The 26966-nt window shown below is 50.7% G+C and overlaps 1 protein-coding gene across 1 annotated transcript; it reads left to right on the top strand.

The window, feature by feature from the left end:
• LOC137355946 (EH domain-containing protein 1) lies at positions 1 to 26386 on the top strand. The gene is made up of 5 exons (XM_068021643.1): positions 1 to 429; positions 6955 to 7052; positions 19315 to 19727; positions 22209 to 22373; positions 24060 to 26386. The coding sequence occupies exons 1-5, from the start codon at positions 26 to 28 to the stop codon at positions 24582 to 24584; spliced, it is 1605 nt and encodes a 534-aa protein (XP_067877744.1). The 5' UTR covers positions 1 to 25; the 3' UTR covers positions 24585 to 26386.
• The last annotated feature ends 580 nt before the right edge of the window (positions 26387 to 26966 follow it).

Here is a 26966-nt window from a genome sequence, read left to right on the forward strand (position 1 = left end):
GTTGGCGGCCGGGGAAGGCGGTGTCATGTTCAGCTGGATGGGGAAGGACGCGCGGCGCAAGAAGGAGCCCGAGCTCTTCCAGACGGTGAGCGAGGGCCTGAAGCGGCTGTACGCGCAGAAGCTGCTGCCGCTGGAGGACACCTACCGCTTCCATGACTTCCACTCGCCCGCCCTGGAGGAGGCCGACTTCGACAACAAGCCCATGGTGCTGCTGGTCGGACAGTACTCGACCGGCAAGACCACCTTCATCCGGCACCTGATCGAGCAGGACTTCCCCGGCATGCGCATCGGGCCCGAGCCCACCACCGACTCTTTCATCGCCGTCATGCACGGCGAGCAGGACGGGGTGGTGCCCGGCAACGCGCTGGTGGTCGACCCCAAGAAGCCCTTCAGGAAGCTTAACGCCTTCGGCAACGCCTTCCTCAACAGGTAAAACCCCGGGACTGGGCGACTGGCCCTTTAATTAAAGGGGCATGTGTGTGTGTGTGTGGGGCTGGGTGGCCCTTTAATTAAAAGAGGGATGAGGCGTGGGGAGTCCTTGAATGGGAAGGTGGGTGTCCCTTTAATGGCTGAGGGGGGGGGGGTGTGGGTGTCCCTTTAATGGCTGAGGGGGGGGGTGTGGGTGTCCCTTTAACGGCTAAGGGAGGGGTGTGTCCCTTTAACGGCTAAGGGGGGTGTGTCCCTTTAACGGCTAAGGGGGGTGTGTCCCTTTAACGGCTGAGGGGGGGGGTGGGTGTCCCTTTAACGGCTGAGGGGGGGGTGGGTGTCCCTTTAACGGCTGAGGGGGGGGGGTGGGTGTCCCTTTAACGGCTGAGGGGGGGGAGGGGTGTCCCTTTAACGGCTGAGGGGGGGGGTGGGTGTCCCTTTAACGGCTGAGGGAGGGGGGGTGTGGGTGTCCCTTTAACAGCTAAGGGAGGGGGGGTGTGGGTGTCCCTTTAACAGCTAAGGGAGGGGGGGGTGTGGATGTCCCTTTAACAGCTAAGGGAGGGGGGGGTGGGTGTCCCTTTAACAGCTAAGGGAGGGGGGGGTGGGTGTCCCTTTAACAGCTAAGGGAGGGGGGGGTGGGTGTCCCTTTAACAGCTAAGGGAGGGGGGGGGTGGGTGTCCCTTTAACAGCTAAGGGAGGGGGGGGTGGGTGTCCCTTTAACAGCTAAGGGAGGGGGGGGTGTCCCTTTAACGGCTAAGGGTGGGGGATTGGGTGTCCCTCTAACGGGTAAGGGATCCTTGAATCCTTCCTTAAATTAAAGGAGGGGTGAAGTGTGGGGGGGGGGGGGGGGGGTGTCCCTTGAATTGAAAGGATTGGTGTGTGTCATGTGAATGTAGTAGTGGGTGGGCGTCTCTTTAAAGGATCTGGGGGGAATGTTTAAGTAAGGAAGTAAGGGGATGGAGAGTGTCTGTCTCCAATGGGGGCAGGAGAGTGAGGCTCCCTTGAATTGAAGCCATGGGGGGATTCCTTTAAAGGGGGTGGGTAGGGAACAGGATTGGGGATGAATGGACTGGAAGTGGGCTCCGTTATTGGAGCATTACTTTCTTTGATCTTGCCTATTGGGTAACAAGTTTGCAGCTCAACATTCAGACCACTGAGACTTACATTTAGTTGTAAGCCATTCATTTTCATTGGATGGTTGGGGTGGGTCTCTTTAATTGAAGGGGCAAGGGGCGCGTCTCTTTAATTAGAGGGAGTGGGGGCGGTTTCTTCAATCAGGGTTCCCCTTTTAGATGGGGGTCCAGATAGAAGGGGCCTGAGGCAGTTAGATTTTTTTAAGGAGCAGAGTCATGTAAGATAAAGCATAGTTAATGTCCCTTTTTCAAGAGGCGAAGGTCTTGTGTTTACTGCTTAAGGTGGCAGTTTGACCTGAAATTATAGAGGTGCTGGAGTAAGCCTCAACACTTCCATAAAAGTGTTCTCTCTCTGCCTGAAAGGAGAGACATTCCTTCCCTCTCCTCCTCGGGAATGTTGTCATTCGCCTGGTCCCTGAGGGAATGGCTGTGAGCCCTGCCCACTGTCAGGGACTGCAGCTGTGTAGGGGTAGCTCCCTCATCTTGGGCTGATGCAGACTGCTGTATTGTACATATATTAACATGAGCTGCCACTTAACTCAGGTGTAATAGGAAAGGGAGTGGAATTGTAGAAACACAAGTACAAATCTTTCGCATGCGTTCCTTCAGCTATGAATCAGTGCCGATTTGGCTATGGTTTGAGCTGTCTAATCTAAATGGCTCCTCTGGCTGTAGACTCCAGTGCAGTCTACATTCTTGTCTCCTATCTCCCTCTTCCCCCTTTGGAATGCTGCTGAGAGGATGTGGGGGACTGGTTTCTGCAGCTTGGTTTCTGATCGTCTCTGCACTCCAACCTTGCGATTGTACAATCCAGACCTGGCACTAGCCCAACAGTTTGGTTTCGAGTAAGATATGTGGGTAATGAAAAGATTGACTGGAAATGCCCTGAAGTAAAGAAGGGGTTTTCCTTATTTAATTGCTCACAGGATGAGTGTCGCTGGCTAGGCCCAGCATTTATTGCCCATCCCTAATTGCCCTTGAGAAGGTGGTGGTGAGCTGCCTTCTTGAACCGCTGCAGTCCGTGTGGGGTAGGTACACCCACAGTGATGTTCGGAAGGGAGTTCCAGGATTTTGACCCAGCGACAGTGAAGGAACGGCCGATATAGTTCCAAGTCAGGATGGTGTGTGACTTGGAGGGGAACTTGCAGGTGGTGGTGTCCCCATGCATTTGCTGCCCTTGTCCTTCTAGTTGGTAGAGGTCGCAGATTTGGAAGGTGCTGTCTAAGGAACTGCAGTGCATCTTGTAGATGTTACACACTGCTGCCACTGTGGGTCGGTGGTGGAGGGCATGAATGTTGAAGGTGGTGCATGGGGTGCCGATCAAGCGGGCTGCTTTGTCCTGGATGGTGTCGAGCTTCTTGAGTGTTGTTGGAGCCGCACCCATCCAGGCAAGTGGAGAGTATTCCATCACACTCCTGACTTGTGCCTTGCAGATGGTGGACAAGCATTGGGGAGTCAGGAGATGGGTTCCCCGCCGCAGAATTCCCAGCCTCTGATCTCTTGTAGCTGCAATATTTAAATGGCTGGTCATTAAGTTTCTGGCCAATGGTGACCCCCCCAGGATATTGGGGTACTCGACTATGGTAATGCTGTTGTGTATCAGGGGAAAGGGGTTGGACTCTCGATGCTGGAACCTGTGCAGCGTGGATGTTACTTGCCACTTACCAGCCTAAGCCTGGCTCTCGCTGCATGTGAGCACAGATTACTTCATTGAGGAGTTGTGACTGGAACTGACTGCTGTGCAATCATCAATCATTCTCCCTTTGGACTTATGGAGGGAAGGTCATCAAAGTAGCTGTAAAAAAAAAAGCTTGCATTTAACTAGTGCCTTTCACAACCACTGGATGTCTCAAAGCACTTTACAGCCAATAAAGTACTTTTGCAGAGTGGTCACTAGAGACACTTGGGCCTAGGACACTCTCTCTGTCCTGAGGACCTGCTGTCGTGATGTCCTGTGACTGAGATGAGTGGCAGGCAGACCCCATAACCAGGACCTTCAGTCGAGCCCCAGTGGAATGGAGTGTTCCCACTGGAGGGCACTGGACTGTAAATTGAGATTCTGGTGCCAACAGTTGACTGTATATAAATTGCTGCACTGTGCCCTGTTAATGCCCTTGTAGGTCTGAATAAAGTGCGCTGCTGTAGTGCTCAAAGTGAGTCTCAATTCTATTTACCGGCCAAATTGAATAGTATCTTGCTAATATGTGGATGATTAATCAGCAGGAGACTGCGATGTACTGCTTGAATAGAGGCAAGCTGTGAAAGAGGATGTGTGATGTAAACATTCAGAACAGGTTCCTGCCTAGACTGTGCCATCTGCTGAGATGCTCCAGTATCCCCAGCCTTTGATGCAGTGCTACTCCGATAGCAGCCTCTGTTTGCAGTCTCTGCTGGCTTCACCGCCGGTGGGAGCTTCATGGCCAGCGTGTCAGACAAACGAAACCAAATGCTGGAAATGTGCAGCAAATAAAACAGGACGGTGTTTGGAGAAACCGTCTTTAGCGGCGGGGGAGAGCAGAAGTGTCGATCTGACGTCTGAATTGTTTGCATGGCACCTGCCCCCCCCCCCCCCCACCCCCCCCCGGTACACTAACTCGAGACTTGTGCTGCCTTCCAGTCTGACCCATTGGTTCCTCTCGCTGTCCACAAGCATTCGAATCCCAATGTGCCCTACTCACCAGGATTGGGGGCACGGAAGGAGTGGGCGAACCTAGCTTGTCGTGAGCGTAGGTGTCTTGGATTTCCCCGCCTCAGAGTTAATACAAGGTCCAACACCAGCAGCTCTACGCTAGAACAATTCTCAGGAGGTCTACATGTAGGAACTTCTTTAAAATTCTGTGGCATGGCAGGAATTCAGCGACATACACCCTGTGGAATGCACCATTTGGGAAGCTTCTTCCCAGCCCCTCTTATGGTCTGAATGCTGCAAGAGTTTTGCTGCTCTCTCTACCTCTTCTAGCGTGATTTTTATTTTTCAGCTTTGACTCGGAGGTGTTGCGTTTCAGGATGGGGATGGGAACGGCTGTCGGCCGAGAGGGGATCATATCCTTGTGGGATGTCTGCCTCTGTCTATCCCGCTGTCTGATTATATATCAGTTTGGATAGCTTGAGACTCAGACTTGAGCGAGACGCTGGCGGGTGTGTTAGCCCCTAAGGGTGGGATAGGGTAGAGTGGGAGAACGGAGGGGGTGGTTGGAAACTCTTAACTGGACTGAGCTTCCAGCGTATTGTACAGTGGGTTAAGGATTAGAGTTTGTGTCTTTGTTGATAAGGGGTATTGTTCTGACCAGGTACTAATGATGGGAGTCGGGGATGGGGGCTGTTTGTTTGGGAGATCTCGTCAGTACAGGACGTTTGACCAAAAGGATTCATTTATTCGCACAGGTTGCCCCAACTGAGCTTGTAGTCCCTCCCGTTTAGAAGGGCCGATCTAATCGAGGTGTTTTATGATTGAAGGCGTTGATAACGTGAAACTGTTTCCTGTGGTGGGGGAGGGGTCCAGCACAGGGGGGGTGCTGGGCGTAACCACAAAATTAGAGCCATATCGTTCAGGGGTGATGTTGGGAAGTGTTTGGTCACACACGGGAGCAGCAATCTGGAACACTCTCTCCCTTCCATCTCTCCAACCCAAAAGAAAATCTGGCTGTGGGCTCAATTGTAAACTTCAAAAGTGAGATTGTGTTGGTAGGTACATGAAGAGAAGATGCAGATCAGCTGTGATCTGAGGAAAGGGTAGATAAGTATTCACTTGGTTGCTGCTCTTCGACCTGGATGTCCTGCACTCGGGGGGGGGGGGCCCTCTGCCCCTGGTTCTGACCCTGCTGCCCTGAAGCAGTTTGCCTCGTGTTAATCACTGCTGCGGCCTTGGTGTTCCTGTCTGCAGGATTGAACTTGCTGCAGAGACAGAATTGTTATCCAGATCAGCAGCTTTTCCAGCATGAAAGCTCCCGACCGGCATGGAATTCCAGGGCAGATCCCATTACTGCGCTAAGTGGGCAGAGAGCCACTGGCTGGGGAAATAGTTTCCACTTTGAGCTAACCTTGTGGAATGCAGATTTTTTTTTTTAATATATTAATTTGGCCACATTAAACAATTGTAACCGTTCCTGTGTGGATTGGAAACGTGGCTGAGCTTGCAGCACCCCGCCCTGGGGCTGATTTGGGACCGGAGCTGGGACTGTCCACAGCTCAGGATTTTAAAAAGGGATGGTGGGGGAATGAGGCATTCAGAGCAGTGAGCACAGAACCAAACTCTGGTCACAGCCTGCTCCCTGACCTACATTGCTTCCTAATCTGACAATGCCTCTTTAAATTCTCATCCTCTTAATCCCTCCCCTATCTATAACCTCCTCCAGCCTTACGACCCTGCAATCTCTGCTACAATTCTGGTCCCTCGAGCCTCTGATTCCCATCGCTGTGCTATTGGTGGCCGTGCCTTCAGTCGCCTGGGGGCCCTAAGCTCTGGAATTCCCTCCCTAAACCTCTCCGCCTCTCTCTCCTCCTTTAAGGTGGTCCTTAAAACCGACCTCTTTGACTGAGCTTTTGGTCACCTGTCCCTAATATCTTATGTGACTCGTGCTGACCTTTGTCTAATAACCCTCCGGTAGGCCACTACCCATGTTTCTGCCAAATCCTCTGCTGCAGGATAGCCAGCACTGTCCTGTTGTATCTTGCTGCATACGGGAGCCGAATGGGGGTTGCATGTCTGATCCTCCTGCGATTCGCAGGTCTTGTAGCGTCTGTGACTGGTCCTACTTAAGCGCACTCCATTTCGAGGGCTGATTACAAATGTGCATGAGTTTCAGCTCCTGTTGTAGCGGTTTTTGCAGCAGTTTGAGTGAGGGAGTAATCCGAAACAGTCTTCACTGCCGTATTAAGTTCATGTATTCTGTTGTGACTCAATGCTCTAACTGTTCAAACACCTGTCTTGGGACCCAGTAGTCAGCGTTGATGTTTGTTCCGAGCTTGCACTGGTTCCCAAAACCCTCTGGAACCGACAAACTTTGAGCGCACAGTTAACCCGTTCTGCTATTGTACCGACCAATCTGAGTCCCCGTCTGCCACAGAATTAGCGCGGACTGACGGACAAATTCCGCGGCCCTGGTTACCCCCGAGCGCTATCGATAGTCTGGCCTGTAATAGTGCTGTTGTACAGAATGGATCCTGTGCACACTGCAGCTCTGAATCAGGAACTCAACAGGCCTAGTATTGTCGAACTGTTCGGGGTTGGGGTGAGAATGATCTGATCTTTAATCCAGTTTCTAACCTGGATTAAGCCTCTGATCTAAGCAGCACTTTGATGGTGTAACGGCGAACTGTGTAGAAGGAAATGATTTTTCAGCTTTTCATTTATCCTGACTCCTTTTTTTTGTATTCCCACCTTTTGTTTGCTCAGGTTTAACTGCGCACAGCTGCCTAATCCAGTTCTGGAGAGTATCAGCATAATCGACACCCCTGGCATTCTCTCTGGAGAGAAGCAGCGAATCAGCAGAGGTAAGAGCTGGGATTTAGGGCAGTGCCTGGGGTCAGCCTCTCCTCCCCTTCTCTCAGCAGCTGTGATCTGGATACAGGGCAGTGACCAGACAGTCTGTTTCAAGGATAAATATTGGCCAGGACAACAGGGAGCACTCCTTCCCACCCCTGGAAATAGTGGCCGTGGGACGGTTTACGGCCACGCGAGGGGGCAGAGGGAGCCTCGATTTAACACCCCCTGCAAAGGATAGCACCTCCAACAGGGCAGCACTCCCTCAAACCACACTCGTGTGTGCAGCACGAATTGTTGGCCTTTTTCTACGCGCGCGTTCGTCCGCTCGTGCCCCCATTTGCGCCACTGTTACTCCCTCTCCCCCCCCCCCCCCCCCCCCCCCAGCTGCATTCGTTTTAACCCCGTCTCCGTCAGAATTGTGATGCTTGCACCCCAGTGAGAAAATGCCTCGATCAGCTTTTCTCCCATTTCCCCTTCCCGATGAATGTCAGTCGGGGTCTCCCAGCTTCTGCAGCCTTTCCGCAGAGATTCCTAACTGAATTGCAGCTCGCGCAGTCGCCCATGATTGGGCTTCCAACAATGTGCCCTAGGGGTACTGAACCCAAGCCGACTGTTGGCAGATTTCCCCTCTCTCCAGTGTTTCCTCCTTGAGTTGCTGACTGTGTATTTCTGGTGAGTATTTTCACATTTGCACAATGTCACGGTCTGATCCCGATTTCACCCTCTTTGTCTGCAAGAGCCAAGCTCTAACCGCACGCTGTTGAATGTCACTGATCCAGAAAATGAGCACAGGCATTCAGACTGCACCTAGGCACACCTTGATAAAGCTGTCCCTCTGCTGCTGCAGCCTTCATACCCACAGTGACCCTCCTGTGCCTTCTCTCCAAGACTGTTAATCAGCTGAGCTTTGAGGGTACTCTGGTGTAATGGGCTAGTTCCCATTCTGATCTGTACACAGTCTGGCTGGAGATGTGACTGCATTGCAGTGACCTGTTTCCAGTCTCCTGACCTTAAAATAACACGTGCATTTATATAGTGCCTTCCGTCACTTTGGGACAGCAATGTGATAATCACCCAGGTCATCTGTTCATTAACTTTGCTGTTTGTGATAAATACAGGGTCAGGGTATTGGGGGAGACCCCCTACCCCCACTACCCCCTCCAGGCTCTTTGTCAGAATAGTGTCATGGGGTCTTTTGGGTGCATCCCAAGAGGGCAGCCGGGGCGCGCTGGTTTAATGTCTGATCTGAAGGACAGCTCCTCCAATAGTGCAGCACTCCCACAGCACTGCATCAGAGCGTGTGTGTTTTCCTCCAGGAGCTCTGTGCCCCAGGCCGTAACGACGGATCCCTTGGCGGTAAAATTGCCCAAGAACTTTGCTGTAAGAATTGAAATGCTAAAAAGCTGTACGTGGTCGCTAAAGGGGAGGTGCCGTCCACTGCAGCGTCTGATCTTGGCGTGGATTCCCCCCCCCCCCCCCCCCCCCAACCAAACTCTGCGTATGTGGCATCTCCCAGTCCAGTCTCTGACTTGGTAATGTTAAGTATTTTTAAAGCAATTTAGGGCACTGTGTATGTTTATCCTCCTTTCTCATGACACTCATCAGTCGAGCTAAAACTCTAGACTTGAGCCAGTAATTAACAATCAAGTAGAGGAAGCACTGCATGCATTGATAAGAGCTGAATTTCCATGTTTTCTATATATATATATATATATATATATATATATATATTAGTGATATATATTATATGTATATAATTACACTGGCTTCTGGCCATTTCCCTAATCTCTGGGTTTCTCATTAACTTTCTTTCTCTGGCTGGTTTGCTGATGCTGACTGTGTGTTTACTGTTCATTAGTGGGAAATGCTGATGACCGCTGTCAGTGAACACTGTCTGACCCCCACCCCCCCAACCCCGCCAGGCCCTTGGATGTGTTCTTGCAGGATTTCCCCGCTGTCTCTCGCCACTTCTGGGTTTTGTGGTCCTTCCCGGAAGCTGATTTCTGGTTACAGAAGCTGAAGCTGGTTTGTGGCCGAGAGCAATGAGGAAGCTGCATTAATTGACCGGTTTTCGCAGTGTAGGTCTGGCCAAGAGTAGAGGAGCATTGCGTGTCTCGCTGCTCCAATGACGCCAAGTTACCCCGCGGCCTCTTGTCAGTGGAGAAATGCAGGTGGGCGTAGCCATGGTATTGATATGGCTGGTCCAGCTCTAGCCACTTTAGTGTGTCGAGGGGCAGTCGGTGATGGTAATTCTGTTAAAGGTCAATGGCTGTTACCTGGCACTTGCCTGCTGTCGGTCAGCAAGCAGTGACCCATGCCCTCTGAATCTCTCTGGCCCAGTACAAAGAGGAGCCTGTAATCTGCCTCTTGGCCTGGGACTGTCGAGTGATACGGAATTCCCCTGCTTTAATTTCATGCAAATTCAAAGTGACTGAACGGTGTTCGGTCCTCAGTGTGGGTGAAGTTTTGCATTTTTAAAGGTTGAGTGAGGAGAGCAGAAATCTTTTGGGGAATTCTGCCTGGGAGCAATGGCAGAGCTGAGGTTTTTCCCTGTGGTTTTTTTTTTTCAGCTGAGAAGCCCCTGCCCTCGCTCTGCCCTGACCCCTGTGTTGCTGGAATGAGCCCGTGTGCACTAGCTTTGGGGGGGGGGGGGGAGAGGGTGGTGAAGGTGGAGACCCTCCTGGCATGGCAGGCCCTGCACCCCTGGAGTATCGTGTTCAGCTGTGCTTGTTAGTTTCTGCTCTGCTGGTGCCTCAGGTACCAGAAAGTCTGGGGGGGGTTTTTTCAGCTTCAGTGATTGCAGAAACAAGCCAGCTTGTTAGCAAGATGTTTTACAACTTCTCTGTTTCTGCTGCCAGGTTTTTGCCTTCATGGCAGACAGGCTTGCATTTAGATGCCTGCCTTGTGTGCCTTGCGCAACCCAAAACGCCTCCATTTTAAAATTCTCAACCTTTCTTCTCCAGTTGCTGCTTGCTCCCTCCCTATTGGTGTAACTTCCTCGGGCCTACATCCCATTGCGAGTTCCACACTCCTCCTCCTATTCTGGTCTCTTGCACATCCCCAGTGTTTGCTTCATCAATGCCTGGGCTGCAAACTCCGGAATTCCCCACTAATAAATCTCTCTCTCCTGCTCCTTTTTTTTTCTCCAGTCTCTCCTTAAGACTTGTCACCCATCCTAATCTCTCCTCACGTGGTTCTTGTCGTGACTGCACTGCGTAGCGCCTTGGGGCACTTTGCTCCATTAATAAAGGCGCTATATAAATGCAAGTAGGACTGGCTGCCAGCCTAATACGCCTGCTGGACTCTGGCATCCACGAGTAGACCTGGGCAATGTCTGATTTGGAGCCAGGTTACAGAGCCATCCTTCCCTGGGTATCTCGACAGGGGGCATGTAAGCATGTTTAGTCAGGGGGCCTCGGCGGCATCAAAAGCCATTGCTGCGGAGATTTCAGGAACAGGTTAGGATCACTGTCATTGCCCTTTATTCTGAGACTCCTATTTGTAATGGCAGCAGACCCTTAAACATCTTAACAGTTTAAATGTACTTATACACTGTAGGCGTCTGATTTGAAATGCAAGCTTCTGCAGCCCTGTTGCTGGGGAGCCCTGTGGAAGCTGTACGTCCCTGTCTTGGGGGCAGTGGCGAAGGGAAGGAGGCAGGGCAGGTGGAAGGCAAGGGATATAACCTTCCTTTTAAGGAGCTTCCTGTAATGTGATGGCAGGAGTGCCTGTCACTGAGCCCCACAACACGAAATGGTGTCACTTTCTCACAGCACTGCTATTGTTCAGTGTGTTTTCTTGTTTGAAAAAGCATTGTCCAGCCCAAAGCAAACTGGAAATTCTGAGTCTGCATAAATTTGACATCAGCATCAGGAAGTGAGACTCCCTGGTCTGCGTGCAGTTTAGAATCTTAACCCTCTCCTGTCTTGGTTTAAAATGGGACGGGCCGCTGTGTGGGAGTCATTTTAACCTGACTCGGATGGGGAAACCTGAAGGATGGGGTGCATTGCTGGTTCGGTTAGGTGGGTTAAGTTAGCATCACTCCCGTCCGTATCTGAATGTTTCCCTCCTGCTGCGATGTCGTCTTTGAGACAAGACGTTAAACTGATCCCAGTCCGCTTGTTCAGCCGGAGTTTCAAAATCCAATGTGGGGAGAAGGGTAGGGCAGTTCTCCCAGTCATCCAGTCATGGGGCTAACATTCTACTGCCCCCCCCCCCCCCCCCCGGCCACTCAACAAGCAACACCAAGGACCTATTGACAGCTGCTCGTGCTTCCTATCTTGAATTGTGCATGCTGCATTTCAACGGTTCACTGAATCTCTCACGGTGGGGCGGGGGCTTCATGAATCAGATTAAAACCTCTGCCTTAAAGCGAAAGCCACTTTCTAGAAGACTAGGTAGCGTGGGCAGTGGTGGCTGCTCCCGCTCCCAGTGATCGTGATGCCTCAGTCAGCATAGGTGCCCAATGATTGGATCAAACCAGTGGGCCTACAAACAGCCAGTGGGATGGTTACAGACCTGTGTGGCAGAGCCAAGGAAGGCCGTGATCAGTCTGTATGAAATTTGTTTCTTCTCTCCTGAATCGGGTGAAGACGCACTTTTTGTATGCCTTTTAGGAAGGGATACAAGTTGAGGGTATGAATAAAGAGGGTTGTATAACAGCACTGCATAACTGTCCCGCCTCAATAGATTAATTGAGGTGTTTTTCCCCCCAAAGATCTGTGGGTGGTGGTGTGAAAGCAACTTTTACACAGCCCTGGAAAGTGAGGGACAGGATACGCGATTGGAAGTTTAGGGCGCCCAACAGTAAAGGGCGACCCTTCCTCAATTGTCCACGTGTCTTTTGAGCAGCATGTTGAGTAGGGGCTGCTCTCGTTCCATTTGTACCCCGGGTTTGGCTCCCACTCACCAGTGCCAGTTTTCACAATGGCTGAAATCACTTGGTGAATATGGTCTCCTGCTTCTGTGTCCTGTCCAGTTATCGAACTGCTGCTCGGAAGCAGTAACTTGGATTTATATAGTGCCTTTAAACTAAAACATCCCGAGTGGCTTCGCTGTGCGACATCAAATAACGTATTTGGACAGGTGACCACAAGCTTGCTCCGAGTTTTGTGGAGCATCTTGGAGAGAGAGGGAGAGGAGGGTGGCGGAGAGGTTTAGGGAGGGAATTCCAGAGTCTGAGTCCCAGGCTGGTGAAGGCACAGCTGCCGATGAGGGGGGCGTTGCAAATGCAGCATACAAGAGGCTAGAATTAGAGGCGTGCAGAGGTCTCGGAGGAGGGTCAGAGATACGGAGGGGCAAGACCATGGAGGCATTAGAGTACGAGGTTGAATTTTAAATTCAAGGTTGTGCTGGCCTGGGAGCCAATGTAGGCCCATGGGTATGGCTACTGTTCTCTAGTTTGGCTGTTCAGTTCTTTTTACTGATAAATGTGGGACAAATGTAACGGCTCTTTAACAGGACGTTTGTACAGGCAGTATTGTTGCAGTGCTTGGGGTACTGACTTCGTTCTGGTTATGTGAAGGTTCAGCATAGGAGCTGGCTGTCTAATTGTTCCTGTATTCCAGTTAGTCCTGGGCTACCTTACTCGTCCCTGTGGAATTACCCTACTCTATCCACTTGTTTAACTCTCCGATCTGTCCTTTGAAAACCTGTTATAAAATTAGCTGGTGCCCAGAGGTGCTTCTATCTGCAAGATGAGTTCTGGAAAATGGAAACCTGTCGTAGTGCAGGTTTGAATTCATGGTCTGTTAGTTGAATGCTGTTAGCACTGGTTAAGTGGCAGCATGCTGTCTTCCGAGTCAGGAGGTTGCGGGATCGAGTCCCACTCCCAAGACTTTGGCCCATAATCTAGGCTGATCCTGGTGCCAGTACTGAGGGAGTCTACACTGTAGGGGGTATATCTTTTGGATGAGCTGTTAATCGAGGCCCCTAAGTCTGCAGATGCGTGGTGATAATTCCAGGGCCCTGGAAGCTCAGTCCAAGATGGAACTGACCCTGCCTGAGGAACGGGGTGGGGATGGAATTTGGGATGTGGGAGGAGGGGCAGTGAGTCATTCCTGACAGAAGTTGTGACCAGTTTTGTTCCCACACTGAGGGCACTTTCGGTAAAACTGCAATTCCTGCCAATGAGGAGAAAGCAGGGAAATGATGCACTAGATTCCCTCTAGTTACAAAGCCAGCCCAGGGAGGGACTTTTCCATACTCTGTGGGAAGCCCCATGTCCTGTCGGAAAGCAGGTTGTGGGGGGAGATCCCAACTCTCAATCCTTGAATACTGGCGATGGAATCTGCTGCTGCAAATGCTGCCGATACATTCCAGAGGCTGCGTTTATCACTGAACATAACTGTTGGCCTCAGTTTAAACTGCTCTGCCGTGCCAAACTTCCTTTTGTTTCCAGCCGAGTGGGCATTTTTCCCAAAAGCGCTAATATTTAGAGGCCAGGACAAGTGGTTCCGGAGTAACATCCACAGTTGCTTCTGAACAGCAACAGGCCATCGAACCGTGCAGTGCTGCTCAAAGCAGCTGAACCGCTTTTATGAACTTTGCATTTCATTTGGGTGCATCCGCTCTGCCGCCTGTGTGGAAAGTTAATCCTGCAAAGTCCCTGGGAAATGGAGAGTGCTTACTTTGCTTTCCACACCTTTCCCCCCCCCAGTGCCCCAGGCTCTGTCGGATACAAACTCGGAACCAGGCCCGAAATGTGCCACAGGGCCCCAGGCAACTGTCTCCACTTGGCACAAGTCAGAAGTTTCTGAACTTGCTCTTCTCCCCCTCTCCACTTTTTTTTTTTAAATTTTAAAACACGTCTGACCGGTATCTCATGGCTCAGTATCAATTTTCTGTTAACACTCCTGTAAAGTGCCTGGGGGAGGCTTCGCTGTTCAAGGTGCAATACCATGAGTGCAAGGTGATCTGATTGTGACTCCCTGCCACTGTTCTGAGGCACTTGTTGCCTCAAGCAGTTTGTGTTGGGGAGCTCTGGCTATGTGTTGGTGCAGTGAAGGGTTTCCAGCATCCTCCCTGCTCATCAATCTGATGCTGGGAGATGTTTGTGGGGGAGTTCTTGTGCTCTGGGTTGAGCGTATTGTGAACTTCCATTCCAGCACGGTATTTGTATTCTTGACATGACGATGTGTGCTGGGGAACAGTGAGTGTCGAGCAGCTGAGGCAGCCTGTTTGCTTTCAGTTTCTGTCACTGTCCATTTTTTTTTTGCTTTGATCGTGCTACGTGCCATTCTTTTTTTACCCTCTGGCTTATCCCTCCCCTCTCTCTTGACCCTTGTACCCGAGTGTAAACCTGTTTAGACCCTGCAGTTTACAAGTGCTGCAGCCAACGTTGTTGCGGGTTATAAAGAACATTGCAAAGGGAGAATTGCATTTCTGTAGTGCATTTCACCACTTCAGCATATCCAAGTGCTCCGCAGCCAGACGTTTTTGAAATGTTATAATGTAGGAAATGTGGCGGCTGATGCACAGCAAGATCCCACAGCAATGGGATAATGAGCGGATCAGGGCGTTAATGGAACAGTCTGTTGCCCCCAGCTGCGTACTGAGCTATTTTGCACCTCCTCAGCTTGCCAGCCTTGTGACTGTCACTGTCACACTGTTCTGTGCTGCGTCTAGTCCATTGTTGGTTTCAATAGCACAAAGTACCACATGACTGAGCTGTGTCAATGTGTTGTGCACCCGCACAAAGCAACAGGGGATTTCCATGTTTGTCACCTCAAATCCCTGGTTTAGCTGGCTCCATTAAGTCTGCTTACTACTGGGTGGGTACTGCTGGCACTGGGCAAAAATGCAGGATAGCTGCTGACAATGGGTGGTGGACAATTTAATACTGTGTCTATAGATAAGAGGTTTAAGATTCTGCCCCCACTGCCCGACACAGGGTTTAACCAGATTCAGTGAACCATGCAGAGTTTGAACTCTGCTGATATGTTGAATAGTAGCAGCTATAATTGATCAGGGTGCCATTAAGTTGGAAGAAGGAAGAAAATTGACTCCTCGTGGGTATGCACGTGTGGACGAGGGCTCTGCTGCCTCAAACTCTTTTGGGGGTCGCGACTTTACCTGTGGAGTTGCCTGTGGTATGGGGAGCGCATGACCAGTGACCCATGACCTCCGCCACCTAGAAGGGCAGCAAAGTGTGTGGTGCTGCACTTACCTCCAAGTTGCACACAACCCCAAGCTGAGACGTGTATCTCCATTCCTTCATCACTGGGCCAGAATGCTGGGACTCCCTACCTCTCAGCACCATGCAAGCACCTTTCCCCACACAGACTGTACCAGCCATTCAAGGCGGCAGCTCGTCTCCGCCGTCACCACCTCAAGGGGATACCGGGGGTGAGCTCGGAAAACTGGCCTAGCTAGTGACGCCCACATCCCAAGCGGGGATCTGGCTCCTGGCTAGCCATGTCCAGTCGTTGCAGGTCAGCAAAGCAGAATGAAGGCTGTGTAATCATCCGATTAAGCAATACCTTGAATCCTCTGTTCTTTGGTCACTGAGGCACAAGAGAAGGGCCATGAGGCTGATCCATGGTGTCAGAAAACTCCGAACACAGGCAACGTTAAAATAAATCTTTGCCATTGAGGGGGTGGGAGGAAGCTCATGTGTGGCAGAAACACCAGCATGGAGCAGATGGGCTGAATAGCCTGTTTCTGCTGTATGTAATTCTGCTTGCAACTTGCCCCTCAGCCTGTTGTATCCCAAACTGGGATGTTTGTAGAGCTGAAGGAGACCATTTGGCCCATCGTATCTGTGCAGCCTCTTCAGCACTATCCAATTATTCCTACTCCCCTGCTCGTCCCTCATAGCCCTGCAAATTTTTCCCCCGCAAATTTTTCGAGTATTTCTCCAATTCCTTTTTGAAAGTGACTATTGAATCTGTTTCCACCGCCCTTTCAGGCAGCGTGTTCCAGATCACAACAGCTCACTCTTTATAAAAAAAAAAGTCTCCTCGTCCCATCTGAAGTTTTTATGTTAAATCTGTGCCCTCTGTTTATTGGCCCTCTGCAACTAGAAACCATTTCTCTCACTCTCTCCACCTCTATTTAAAATCTCCCCTTAACCTTCTCTGCTCTAATCTTCTGACCGAGGTGGGAGGAGTGTACTATTTACTCTAGTTCCACTTCTCCATGGGTCACAACCTATATTTAAATGTTTACCCAGTTACTGATGGGGTCAATCATAGACTCTACTCTTTATCCCAGAATAAAGTACACCAACCGGGTTTCTTTAATAAATCCGTTTATTATAAAACAAGACATAACTGGTAACAAAGCAAAGCAGTAACACGGATTGAAATCTGGAAGTTCCCTTTTTACCTTAGTCCCGCACACGTGTTCACGCGCACACCAAATTTTCTCTTTAGAGCTCTGTTATGGAAAAAAAGACAAAGACTACTTTGGCCAATTACTTGCTAATTCTTGAAGAAAAAATGTGGAAAGATGTCAGTTGTCCCTTTCTGGGTAGACAGCTGTTACTGGGATCTTTCTAGAACCGTTCTTTTCAGGTGACGTTGAAGATCGGTTTGACAGGCTTTCCAGGCGAAATGTGGCAACAGTTTCTCTATTTATTACACTTGATTCTCAGCAAGTTCTCAGATGGAAGAGGATGATGGGGGCTGCTCTGTTGGCTGGTTTTCACCAACTGTCTTCAAAACAGTTACATACCCCAACACACTGTCCAAAGTGAAACCAAAAGCAATATCTCAAGAGTCAAGTCTCCTGACCCCTATAAATCTTGACCTGTCACTTCTCTCTAAACATCTCTTTTCCCCCCCCCCACCCCCAAATAAGTCAATACCCCTACTGGGTATTTATCTGAAGATGGGTGACTTCTAGTAAATCTTGTTTTCAAACAAGACCTCTGTCCTTCAATGACCCCAGTGGGGAAAAAAAACATGGGATCCTTTTCCATTTCCACAAATAAAATGTGCATAATTCTAAAATATGTGAGTCCTCCAAAAAACTTAACAAAAACTAAAGAAGCACTGTCATAACACTGAGCACAATCCCAGCTTCTGTGGTCTCCACGTTACCCCTCATTCCTGGTCCCATTCTGGTAAATCTCCTCTGCACCCTCTAAGGCCTTGCTAAAGTGTGGCGCCCAGCATTGGGTGCACAATACTACAGCTGGGGCCTAACCAGTGATGAATAAAAGTTTACCAATGTCTCTTGTGTAAAGAGATGATTGTGGGCTTGAGTAAATAGACTGTCTGTTGTGAACACAAGTCAGCATGTGTGTGTCTGGACTTCAAACCTGTGGGATTTGTGTACTCAAGTGTGTGTGAGAGATGAGGTTAATGCTGAAAGGGGTCTAGAACCATGGAATATAGTAAACATCTCACCAGCATGAGTGTGAGCCTGTCTTTGAGTGTAGGTTTCCAGGGTTGTTTTGTACTTGCATTGAGACCCCGGGGACCCGACTCTCAAACTAGAAGTGCACGGCTCTCAGTTCATCTTCCCACAGTGTTGCAAAATATCTGAACAGATGTGCTCAGTCATTTGCTGCAGTGACCAAAACTACTCCAATAAACGGGGGACTGTCGCTAAACAGCACGTGGCCGTTTGACCTTTGACCAGATTTTGGGGGTTGAGGGATAAATATTGGCCTGGATACCGGAGAGGACTTTTGTGGCGGCTCTTTTCGAAGAGCAATCCGATTGGTCCTGCTCCCTGGCTCTTTCCCATATTCCTGCAGTTTCTTTCTCCGAGTATTTATCCAATTCCCCTTTGAAAGTTACTATTGAATCTGCTTCCGCCGTCCTATCAGGATTTGGAACGCGCTGCCTAACACTCCTTGTGTAAAGTTTTCCATCGTGTCGCCTCTGGGACACTTATTAAACGTCGTCTTCTGTTTCTGCGTGAAGGAGGACGACCCCCGCTTCTCCTGCCTCTCCACATAACTGTAATCCCTCATCCCTGCAATCATTCTCGTAAATCTCTTCTTCACCCTCTGAGGCCATCCGAAGGTGCAGTGCGCAGAATTGAACACAACACTCCAGTTGGGGCTGAACTAGTGTTTCATATAGGTTCAGAGTAGCTTCCTGTCATTTGTACTCCACCTCTCGATAAAGCCCACGTATCCATATACTTTGTTCACCTGCGGTGCCACCTTCAAAGATTTGTGCACAAGCAAACCCCATCTAAAATAGGACCATTTTGCATGCACTCTCATTCTCTCTTTGAATTTCATCTGCCACCTATCTGCTCCTTCCACCAGCCTCCTGAAAGTCTCTCATTTCTCCCTCAGTGTTTGCTACCTTTCCAATTTTCTTGTCATCTGCAGATCTTGCAATTGTGCCCTGTGGGGCCCCCCCCCCCCGATCATTAATAGAGTCATAGAATTATACAGCACAGAAACAGGCCCTTCGGCCCACCATGTTTATGCCAGCCATCAAACCTATCTATTCTAATCCCATTTTCCAGCACTTGGCCCGTAGCCTTGTATGCTATGGTGTTTCAAGTGCTCATCTAAATACCTCTTAAATGTTGAGGGTTCCTGCCTCTACCACCCCTTCAGGCAGTGCATTCTAGTGGGGGGGGGGGGGAAAAGATGTGTTTGGTGGTAGCATCATCCCGGAGGTGGTGGAAATGGCGGAGGATGATCCGTTGAATACGGAGGCTGGTGGGGTGGAAAGTGAGGACAAGGGGAATCTATCATGGTTCTGGGAGGGAGGGGGAAGGGGAAGAACAGAAGTGCGGGAAATGGGTCGGACATGGTCGAGGGCCCTGACAACCACAGTGGGGGAGAATCCCGAAGTTGAGGAAAAAGAAAGACATGTCGGAAGTGCTAGTATGGAAGGTCGCATCATCAGAACAGATGCGACGGAGACGGACAAACTGGGAATATGGAATCGAGTCCTTACAGGAAGCAGGGTGTGAGGAAGTGTAGTCCACGTTGCAGTGGGAGTCAGTGGGCTTATCGTGAATATTGGTTGACAGCCAGAGGTGGAGACAAAGAAGTCGAGGAGGGGAAGGAAAGAGTCAGAGATGGGCCATGTGAAGGTGAGAGAAGGGTGGAAATGTCAACGGAGATCTCGCAGAGAGGCACCAAGATTGATCCCTGGTGTCGGCCAGACCTTCAATTTCAAGATGCAGCTTTGCTGACAGGTCTAGAAAATGCTAAACCTTATAATCCTACATAACACTGGCAAAGAGGGCACAGTGCCAAGGTGTGATGGGCACATTGGGCATTTGCGTGAAATTGCTGCTGGGAATAAAACGCTCAGTTCCTAGGCTGACCCAACTGTACGTTTCTTTCAGGCTATGACTTTGCCGCTGTTCTGGAGTGGTTTGCAGAGCGGGTCGATCGCATCATCTTGCTGTTTGACGCCCACAAGCTGGATATCTCGGACGAGTTCTCCGAGGTCATCAAGGCCATGAAAAACCACGAGGACAAGATCCGGGTGGTGCTGAACAAGGCCGACCAGATCCACACGCAGCAGCTGATGAGGGTCTACGGGGCGCTGATGTGGTCGCTGGGCAAGATCATCAACACCCCCGAGGTGATTCGGGTTTACATTGGCTCCTTTTGGTCGCAGCCGCTCCTCATCGCAGAGAACAGGAAACTCTTTGAGGCGGAGGAGCAGGACTTGTTCAAAGACATCCAGAGCCTCCCGAGGAACGCTGCCCTGAGGAAGCTCAACGACCTGATCAAAAGAGCGCGGCTGGCCAAGGTAAAGGGGGAGGGGGAGGAGTGGGGGGGTGGTGCTACCTTCCTGACTAAATCCCCAACGGAGACCAGTCAGAAGGGAAGGAAAGCGCAGTTGGGAGAGGTAGCCCCGTGCGCAGGCACGCGCTCTGCTTTTCCTGCACTACGTGATCTGAATCACCGGTTATTGTGCAATGGCTTTCTCACATCGTGCACCCTTTACAAGAAGTATTACAACACTTCCTGAAACTGCGGCACAGTCTTATAAGGATGTGTCCTTGCTGCAATTCCACCCATGGTCAGCACCTCAAATCACGTAGCTTCTGGACCAGAGCAGCAAGCTTTCACTTCGATCCCTCCCCTCCCCTCCCCTGCCGTCGTGAGAGTCTGGGTGTTTAACTAGGGTGGGGTGCACAGTAGCAGACTGGCATTGTACCCAAACCTGTTCTCTCTCTACACTTTCAAAAATAAAAACCAACTTGCATTTAACTAGCACCTCTCACCACCTCGGGCCGTCTCAATGCTCATTGCGGCCAATGAAGGACTTCTCTCTGGCAGCGCTCCATTGATGATGTACTGAACACACGGTTATAATAATTCAGCAAAGAAACAAACCCCACTGTACTGACTGCAGGGGGGTGCTCACTCCCTGCTATACTGAGTAAACGTGAATCCCAAGCGGTGCTGCGATTAAATGCTAACAGGACAGGGTCAATGGGGTAATTCAAGTGCAAGTGATCAACTCGAGTGGAAAAACCTTCATTGCTTGAGGTTCTGTATCATTCTTGAATGCCTGTCTTTTTAAACATGTTCCTGTCTATATCTCCCACGTGACCTTGAGCAGTGTTGAGGAGTGACTATTCCCAACTGCTACTATCTGCTGTATATGGCACAAGCTTGGCCCAGACTGTGGGAAACAGCCCTGTCCTTGGCTTGTCCCCTAGCCGGTTGACTTGTCAGCCGTGGGAAAAGCGGTGCCGCTGGGAGCAGATAGGGTGCAGTCCTTGCGTCATGATGCCCTGCGGGAATTCCCTGCTCGGGATAACTGGGATGGTGACCGTAACTGCCGTAAAACTAATTAGTTTAGCTTGTGGCTGTGTACCGTGCCAGTCAGCTGCGGTAAGGGCTGATCTGTGGTGCCTGGTCCCGAAGCTTTGGAATTTCCTCCCTCCTTTGCTGCCCTCTTTGACCCAGCTTTTGGTCAGCTGTCTCGATATCCTTGTCGGCTCTGTGTCAAATGTTACTGCTGCCAGAAAGTTTCTTAAAGGCATTGTCTAAATGCAGTTATTCCCGTTGAGTGAAACGTAGAGATAACACAGTTCAGTGGCTGCAAGCTTCAGGTCTCCTCACCTCCTGCGTGCAGTGAACCCTGGAAGCTCCGAGTGCAGTAGGAACTCGTGATGTGAGCTGTTTCTGGTCAGGAGGAAGAATTTACTGCTTTCCTTGCTATTGGCCACCGACGCACAAGGCATGTTCTGTGAGTGAACTGTTGATAAAAGGGCAGTGGAGACGTGGCCTGTATGTCAGTCTGCCTTTGCCCTCCGTTTGCGGCAGCTCCCCTCCGATCTGGAGAGGAATGGAAGCACGGGCTGTGTCAGTTTATTATCGGCCTGTACGCGAAGCTTTGGAGAGGATGAACTGGGGGGAAATGGCCAATTCCCATTCCCTGTGAAGCTACACGGAGCCATGGGTCTGATCCACTTGCTGAATTGAGTCCTGCCCCTGCCCTATCTCCAGTCATAGTCTCTGAGTCTGGTCTGTTAGTGAATCCAAGGATACCTTCTCCCAGCATCTCCCACCAATATGTTCCATCACTGATTTGCTATCAATTGCTGATAGGCTCTGGGTCTAGATACAGAGTAAAGCTCCCTCTACACTGTCCCCATCAAACACTCCCAGGACAGGTACAGTACGGGGGTTAGATAGAGTAAAGATCCCTCTACACTGTCCCCATCAAACACTCCCAGGACAGGTACAGCACGGGGTTAGATACAGAGTAAAGCTCCCTCTACACTGTCCCCCATCAAACACTCCCAGGACAGGGACAGCACGGGGTTAGATACAGAGTAAAGCTCCCTCTACACTGTCCCCATCAAACACTCCCAGGACAGGGACAGCACGGGGGTTAGATACAGAGTAAAGCTCCCTCTACACTGTCCCCCATCAAACACTCCCAGGACAGGGACAGCACGGGGTTAGATACAGAGTAAAGCTCCCTCTGCTGCTCAACCTTTGCAGTACATCCCCTCCTTCTCCCAGTCTAACTCCACTAACCATCCTCAGACCAGCCTGTTTACCAGTTTACTGCTGAACAGTTGTGCACGGGATTGGTTTCAGGCTATCCTGCCCGGTCAGCTTGGAATTCACCCCATTGGTATTGCTGCTTTTGTCCTTGGTGTTCGGATCTGTCCAGTCTGCAGAGTATCCAGTCCCCTTGGATCCAATTGTTTCACAAACCTTGTGGGTACGAAAAATCCAACAGTCAGCTGTGAATCTTGTTCCCCAGGTACATGCGTATATCATCTCGTCACTGAAGAAAGAGATGCCGAGTGTTTTTGGCAAGGAGAATAAAAAGAAGGAACTGATTAACAGTCTGGGCGACATTTACCAAAAAATCGAGCGGGAGCACCAGATCTCCCCAGGAGACTTCCCCAGCCTGAAAAGGATGCAGGTAGGTCACGGGCCGTGGACCGAGTGAGATTCGGCCCTTTCCTCTTTCCCCAGCTTCCTCCCCGGATGGCACTGCCTCTTCAACTGGTTCTCCCGTGACAGTCTTCGTGTTAGAGCCCGGCCATTTCGCTGTGAAATTAGGAAGCAATTTGTTCCCCTGTTTACCGGCGAGTGAAAATCTGCAGCGCTCTCCCCCTGAAATTGGCCAGGGATGTTGGGCGTTAATTGGAGCGCTCAAGGCGGAGATTGCTGGACTCCCAAGGGTTGAATTGCGAGGAGTGATTTACATAGAGCTAGGCTTGTATTCCTTGGAATTTAGACAGTTAAGGGGTGGTTGGATCAAAGTTCTCAGTACAAGGAACAGATAAGGTTGATTGCAGGTGGATTTTTCAGGAGTGAATTTGGGCGGTGCTTCTGTGCACAAAGGGTGTTAGAAGTTTGGAACTGTTGCAAACAGCCACTGATGCTGGATCAGTTAATTTTGAAAACTGAATCTTAGCCTAAGTTATTGAGGGGTAAGGCGGTTCAGTCACTGATCAGCCATGATCTTATTGAATGAAGGAACAGGCTCGAGGGGCTGAATGGCCTCCTATTTGTTGGGGGCGGGTTGCGTCTCCTGGTGCTATGCGTAACCTGGTCCACCCGGGCACCGCAAAGCCAGTGCCACCTGGATCGCAGCCAGACAACTGCAGGCATATTATCCAACCAGAGCGCGCAATTCCTGTAGCAGCTTCCTTCGTATTTTCTTATTAGAATTCCTTACTGGCGCTCTCCCTTCCCAGTGATGTTGTGGGACACCCCTCTCTCTCTCTCTCTCTCTCTCTAGACAGCATCAGTGTTTACAGCTCTGCATTTTTTGGGGGAATTAATAAAACTGAGCGTTTGGAGAAGCTGGCGTTCTCCTGAGAGTAGAAAAGGTTAGTGATTTAATAGAAGTGTTGTTCCCAATTACTTGACCGAGTAGACAGGAAGGGAGAAACCGTTGCCAGTGGCAGGGAGGTTGGTAGTCAGGGCAGAGACTTAAAATAATGGTCAAAAGTCTGGGGGAGAGACAGAGACGATGTATTTTACTGAGTTGTAATCTGGAATGTCTTACCTGAAAGGGCAATGAGAACAATTCATCAACTCTCAAAAGGGAGCTGAATAAATTTGCAGGTCTACGGAGTAAAGGGGCAGGAGAGTGGGACCAATTGAATAGCTCCTTTGAGAGCCAGCGCAGACGGGTTGGGCCAAATGACAGACGCCTAGTGCTGTAAGGTTCAGTGATTCGCGGCTGCAGCCTGGACTCTGCTGTGGGTTTTTCCTGAGCGCTTCTGCAGTACTTTCAATGGCTTGTTGTAGTTCTGTCGGCTGGAGACCAACTACAAGTCTTCCCTCACACCAGAAGTCACGAGCTATTTTTAGTGTGACGGGTGGGAGTGGCTGTTATTTTGTTTTCTGCCTAATGCTTAGACAGGATTTGATTTAACCTTTCTACTCCCCTCCCAACGGGATGAGTGACAGACTGTCCAGTGCCTCACTCCCTCCAGGTGGAACTTCCTTTCCTTTCCTCTTTTCTGCTTGCTCACTTATCTCTTTCTCCCCTACCACTACGACTGTCTGACTGTGATAAAGCAGTGCAGGTTTGAGGTTTTGTGTGCGGTAAGGAGCTGCCTCACATTAGCTGTGTTCTCCCTACCTTTCTTAGGATCACTTGCAGACAATGGATTTCACAAAGTTCCAGAACCTGAAGCCCAAACTGCTCGACATGGTGGACGACATGCTGGCCAATGACATTGCACGGCTGATGACCATGGTGAGGCAGGAGGAGGCCATGATGCCCAAGCAGATTGTCCACGGCGGTGCCTTCGAGGGCACCATGAACGGGCCGTTTGGCGCCGGCTACGGCGAGGGTGCGGGCGAAGGCATTGACGAGGCCGAGTGGGTGGTGGCCAAGGACAAGCCCATGTACGACGAGATCTTCTACACCCTGTCGCCGGTTAACGGCAAGGTGACTGGCGCCAGCGCCAAGAAGGAGATGGTGAAGTCCAAGCTGCCCAACACGGTGCTGGGCAAAATCTGGAAGCTGGCGGACGTGGACAAGGACGGCATGCTGGACGACGACGAGTTTGCCCTCGCCAACCACTTGATCAAGGTCAAACTGGAGGGTCACGAGCTGCCCAACGAACTGCCTGATCATCTGATCCCGCCATCCAAACGGAGACAGGAGTGACTGCCTCCCGCCTCTGCCCCCACCCCTTCCCTCCCTGGCATCAGCGGGGTTCTAACCAAAGTGTTCGGGTACTCGTCGTCCAATTGAATTCCTGCTCTTTGATTTCATACTCGTCGGATGCTTTAATATGAAACCCGCACGGCACGTTCCAGCTCCACACTTCGGCACAGGAGGATCCCGGGAATCGTGCTGCAGCGCAAACGTTACCCCCCTTACCTTGAGCTCGCCAGTGGTCAGGTGGGCAGGGGTTGGCAAATGCACCGTCGTCGCAGTGCTGGGTGCTAAGGACACGCCATGTGGCTTTCAGCTAGGTTGGTGTTTTGTCTGTTAAAACCGCCCTCTCTCCGCCCCCTTGAGTTTCAAGTTTCGTGTGTTCTCATGGCAGAACCAAAATATAGCCACTGCAAGCCCATCCCGAGATGCAGTTGCACAGCAGGTCCCTTAGCACCCGTCTCTCGTGTGCGCACACCGCCCTCCCACTCCCCCCAACACGCTGATTTTTTTTTTGAGATAGTCACCAATGTGACATTTCGCTGGAGAGCCAGGTATGTCACACCCCTCCATGCACACGCCACTACTTAATGTACAATATGTACAGACTCCAGTGCTACTATATGATGGGGTGGGTTAAATGATGCTGCACTGCCTGAGATTTTTTAGAGTTCAGAATTGATGGAGCAGTGGAACAAATCTACTCGCTATGTCGAGTGGGGGGAGGTGCTCTCCTGGCCTCAGTCTGCGTTTGATTCCAGGGGGAATTAGTGCGATGCTTGCCTGGCTGGATGTAGCTGGGGTTTTGTTTTTTTTTTTTTTAAACTTGACTGAAGTGTGGAGCTGTCCTACAAGTCTTAAAACCACAACCGTATCAAATCAAAGATGGCATCGTGAGGAAGACTCCTGCAGAAAAATGTAAACTTGTGTGAAAGTGTACAGTCGATTTTTTTTTTTTTTTTTCCCCCCCGGATGCGACAAGTGTTCCAAAGGGATCCATGTCATTCCCAGCCGGAGAGCCAGCTGCCCCAAACGGACTTGTGACGCGTTTTAATGTGATGTTTGACTCTGGCTGGGTTTGGCTGGTGGGCGTCCCTTGTAAGCGTGTCTTTCTGGCATAAGTGTTTCAGACAACGGTTGCTTTTTCAGACTGCACCCAAGTTCTCTCCCTGCCACCTTCCCCCCCCCCCCTGCTGCTGGGTGGGGGGGGTGGGTAGAGCAGTCAGTGCAGCCAAGTGTTGGGCAGCAAGGTGCCCGCTGGACACCAGCTGGGTGAGAGGATATCTGTCTTCCCCCCCTTCCCTGTGTCTGTTTCTCTGCCTCTCCTACTGACTGCCATACGCTCCCTCATCTGCACGGGCCGTCGCTAAGGATAAAAACTATTGCTTGCAGTGGTGGCCAGCCACGTCTGTGTCCTGCAGCCCCGAGTATATGTAGTCTCCATTGTCAATACCCTCAATATAGGGTATTGGTTGTGGCCATTTTTCCCCCCTCACAGTGCAGTGATCCTTTGCGGTGTGACCGTTCAGCTTTAGATGCTGTGTGAAAGGCAATGTGTGTGTGTGTGTGTGTGTGTGTGTGTGTGTGTGTGTGTGTGTGTGTGTGTGTGTCGAAGGTTGTGACTGGTGAATTGCTGTACTCTGTGGGCTGAAAGGCCTCCCCCCTTCCCCCACCCGCCCTGCTCAACCTGTCTCCTTGTCTTGTACTGCATTCTCTGTAATTAGCACCCAGCACCTATGCTGCCAGCTCTGCACACTGTCGAATTGTTGGATCTATCTGTGTATAAATAAAGATTCCAGTTTGAAACCCCACACCACTGGATCCCGATATCCTGTTGCTAACTGGTTCTTGGCTCTGCTGGGTTTTTTTTTCTGCCGTTGCCCTGGCCGGGCCCACAGTGAGGGGGCGTCAGTGCGAGATTGATCCTGCCACCTGCCTGCCCAGTGGGCATTTAGTGCCACTGAGCAAGCTCCGTGCCCTCCAGGGGGAGGGGGGGGGGGGGGGAGGAGCAGCTGCTGAGCTGACCTGGCCGAGATGAGGGCTAGAATGCTGAGGGAGTGCAGAGGGTCAGGCTGCTAACTGCTCTTCAAAGGTCGATGAGCAAGGGAAGGGGATCCATCGTGGAATGTCTTGAACAGACACTGACCAATTCTGGACGGCCAGTTCTGGCACGGGACTACACTGGTTCTCCGTTTCCCTCCCCCCAAATGTCAGTCTGCTTTTAAATTTGTTTATGGGTTGTGGGTGTCACTGGCTAGGCCTACATTTGTTGCCCATTCCCTCAAAGCACAGGGTAGTTGGGGGGGGACTCAGTAGCTCCTGGGTGAGGGGGGAGAATCAGCCAGGATTCCTGTTCCTGATCACTGCCTGGTGACTCCTTGGTTAGGGAGG

Source organism: Heterodontus francisci, chromosome 44, assembly GCF_036365525.1.
Source record: "Heterodontus francisci isolate sHetFra1 chromosome 44, sHetFra1.hap1, whole genome shotgun sequence".
Taxonomy (NCBI): Eukaryota; Metazoa; Chordata; class Chondrichthyes; order Heterodontiformes; family Heterodontidae; genus Heterodontus; species Heterodontus francisci.

Bases quoted from the DNA above. Each gene is read 5' to 3' on its own strand.
- LOC137355946 (XM_068021643.1), top strand. From the start codon at position 26: ATGTTCAGCTGGATGGGGAAGGACGCGCGGCGCAAGAAGGAGCCCGAG. The intron at 430-6,954 runs GTAAAACCCCGG...TTGTTTGCTCAG, and splicing joins GGCAACGCCTTCCTCAACAG to GTTTAACTGCGCACAGCTGC. The intron at 22,374-24,059 runs GTAGGTCACGGG...TACCTTTCTTAG, and splicing joins CCAGCCTGAAAAGGATGCAG to GATCACTTGCAGACAATGGA.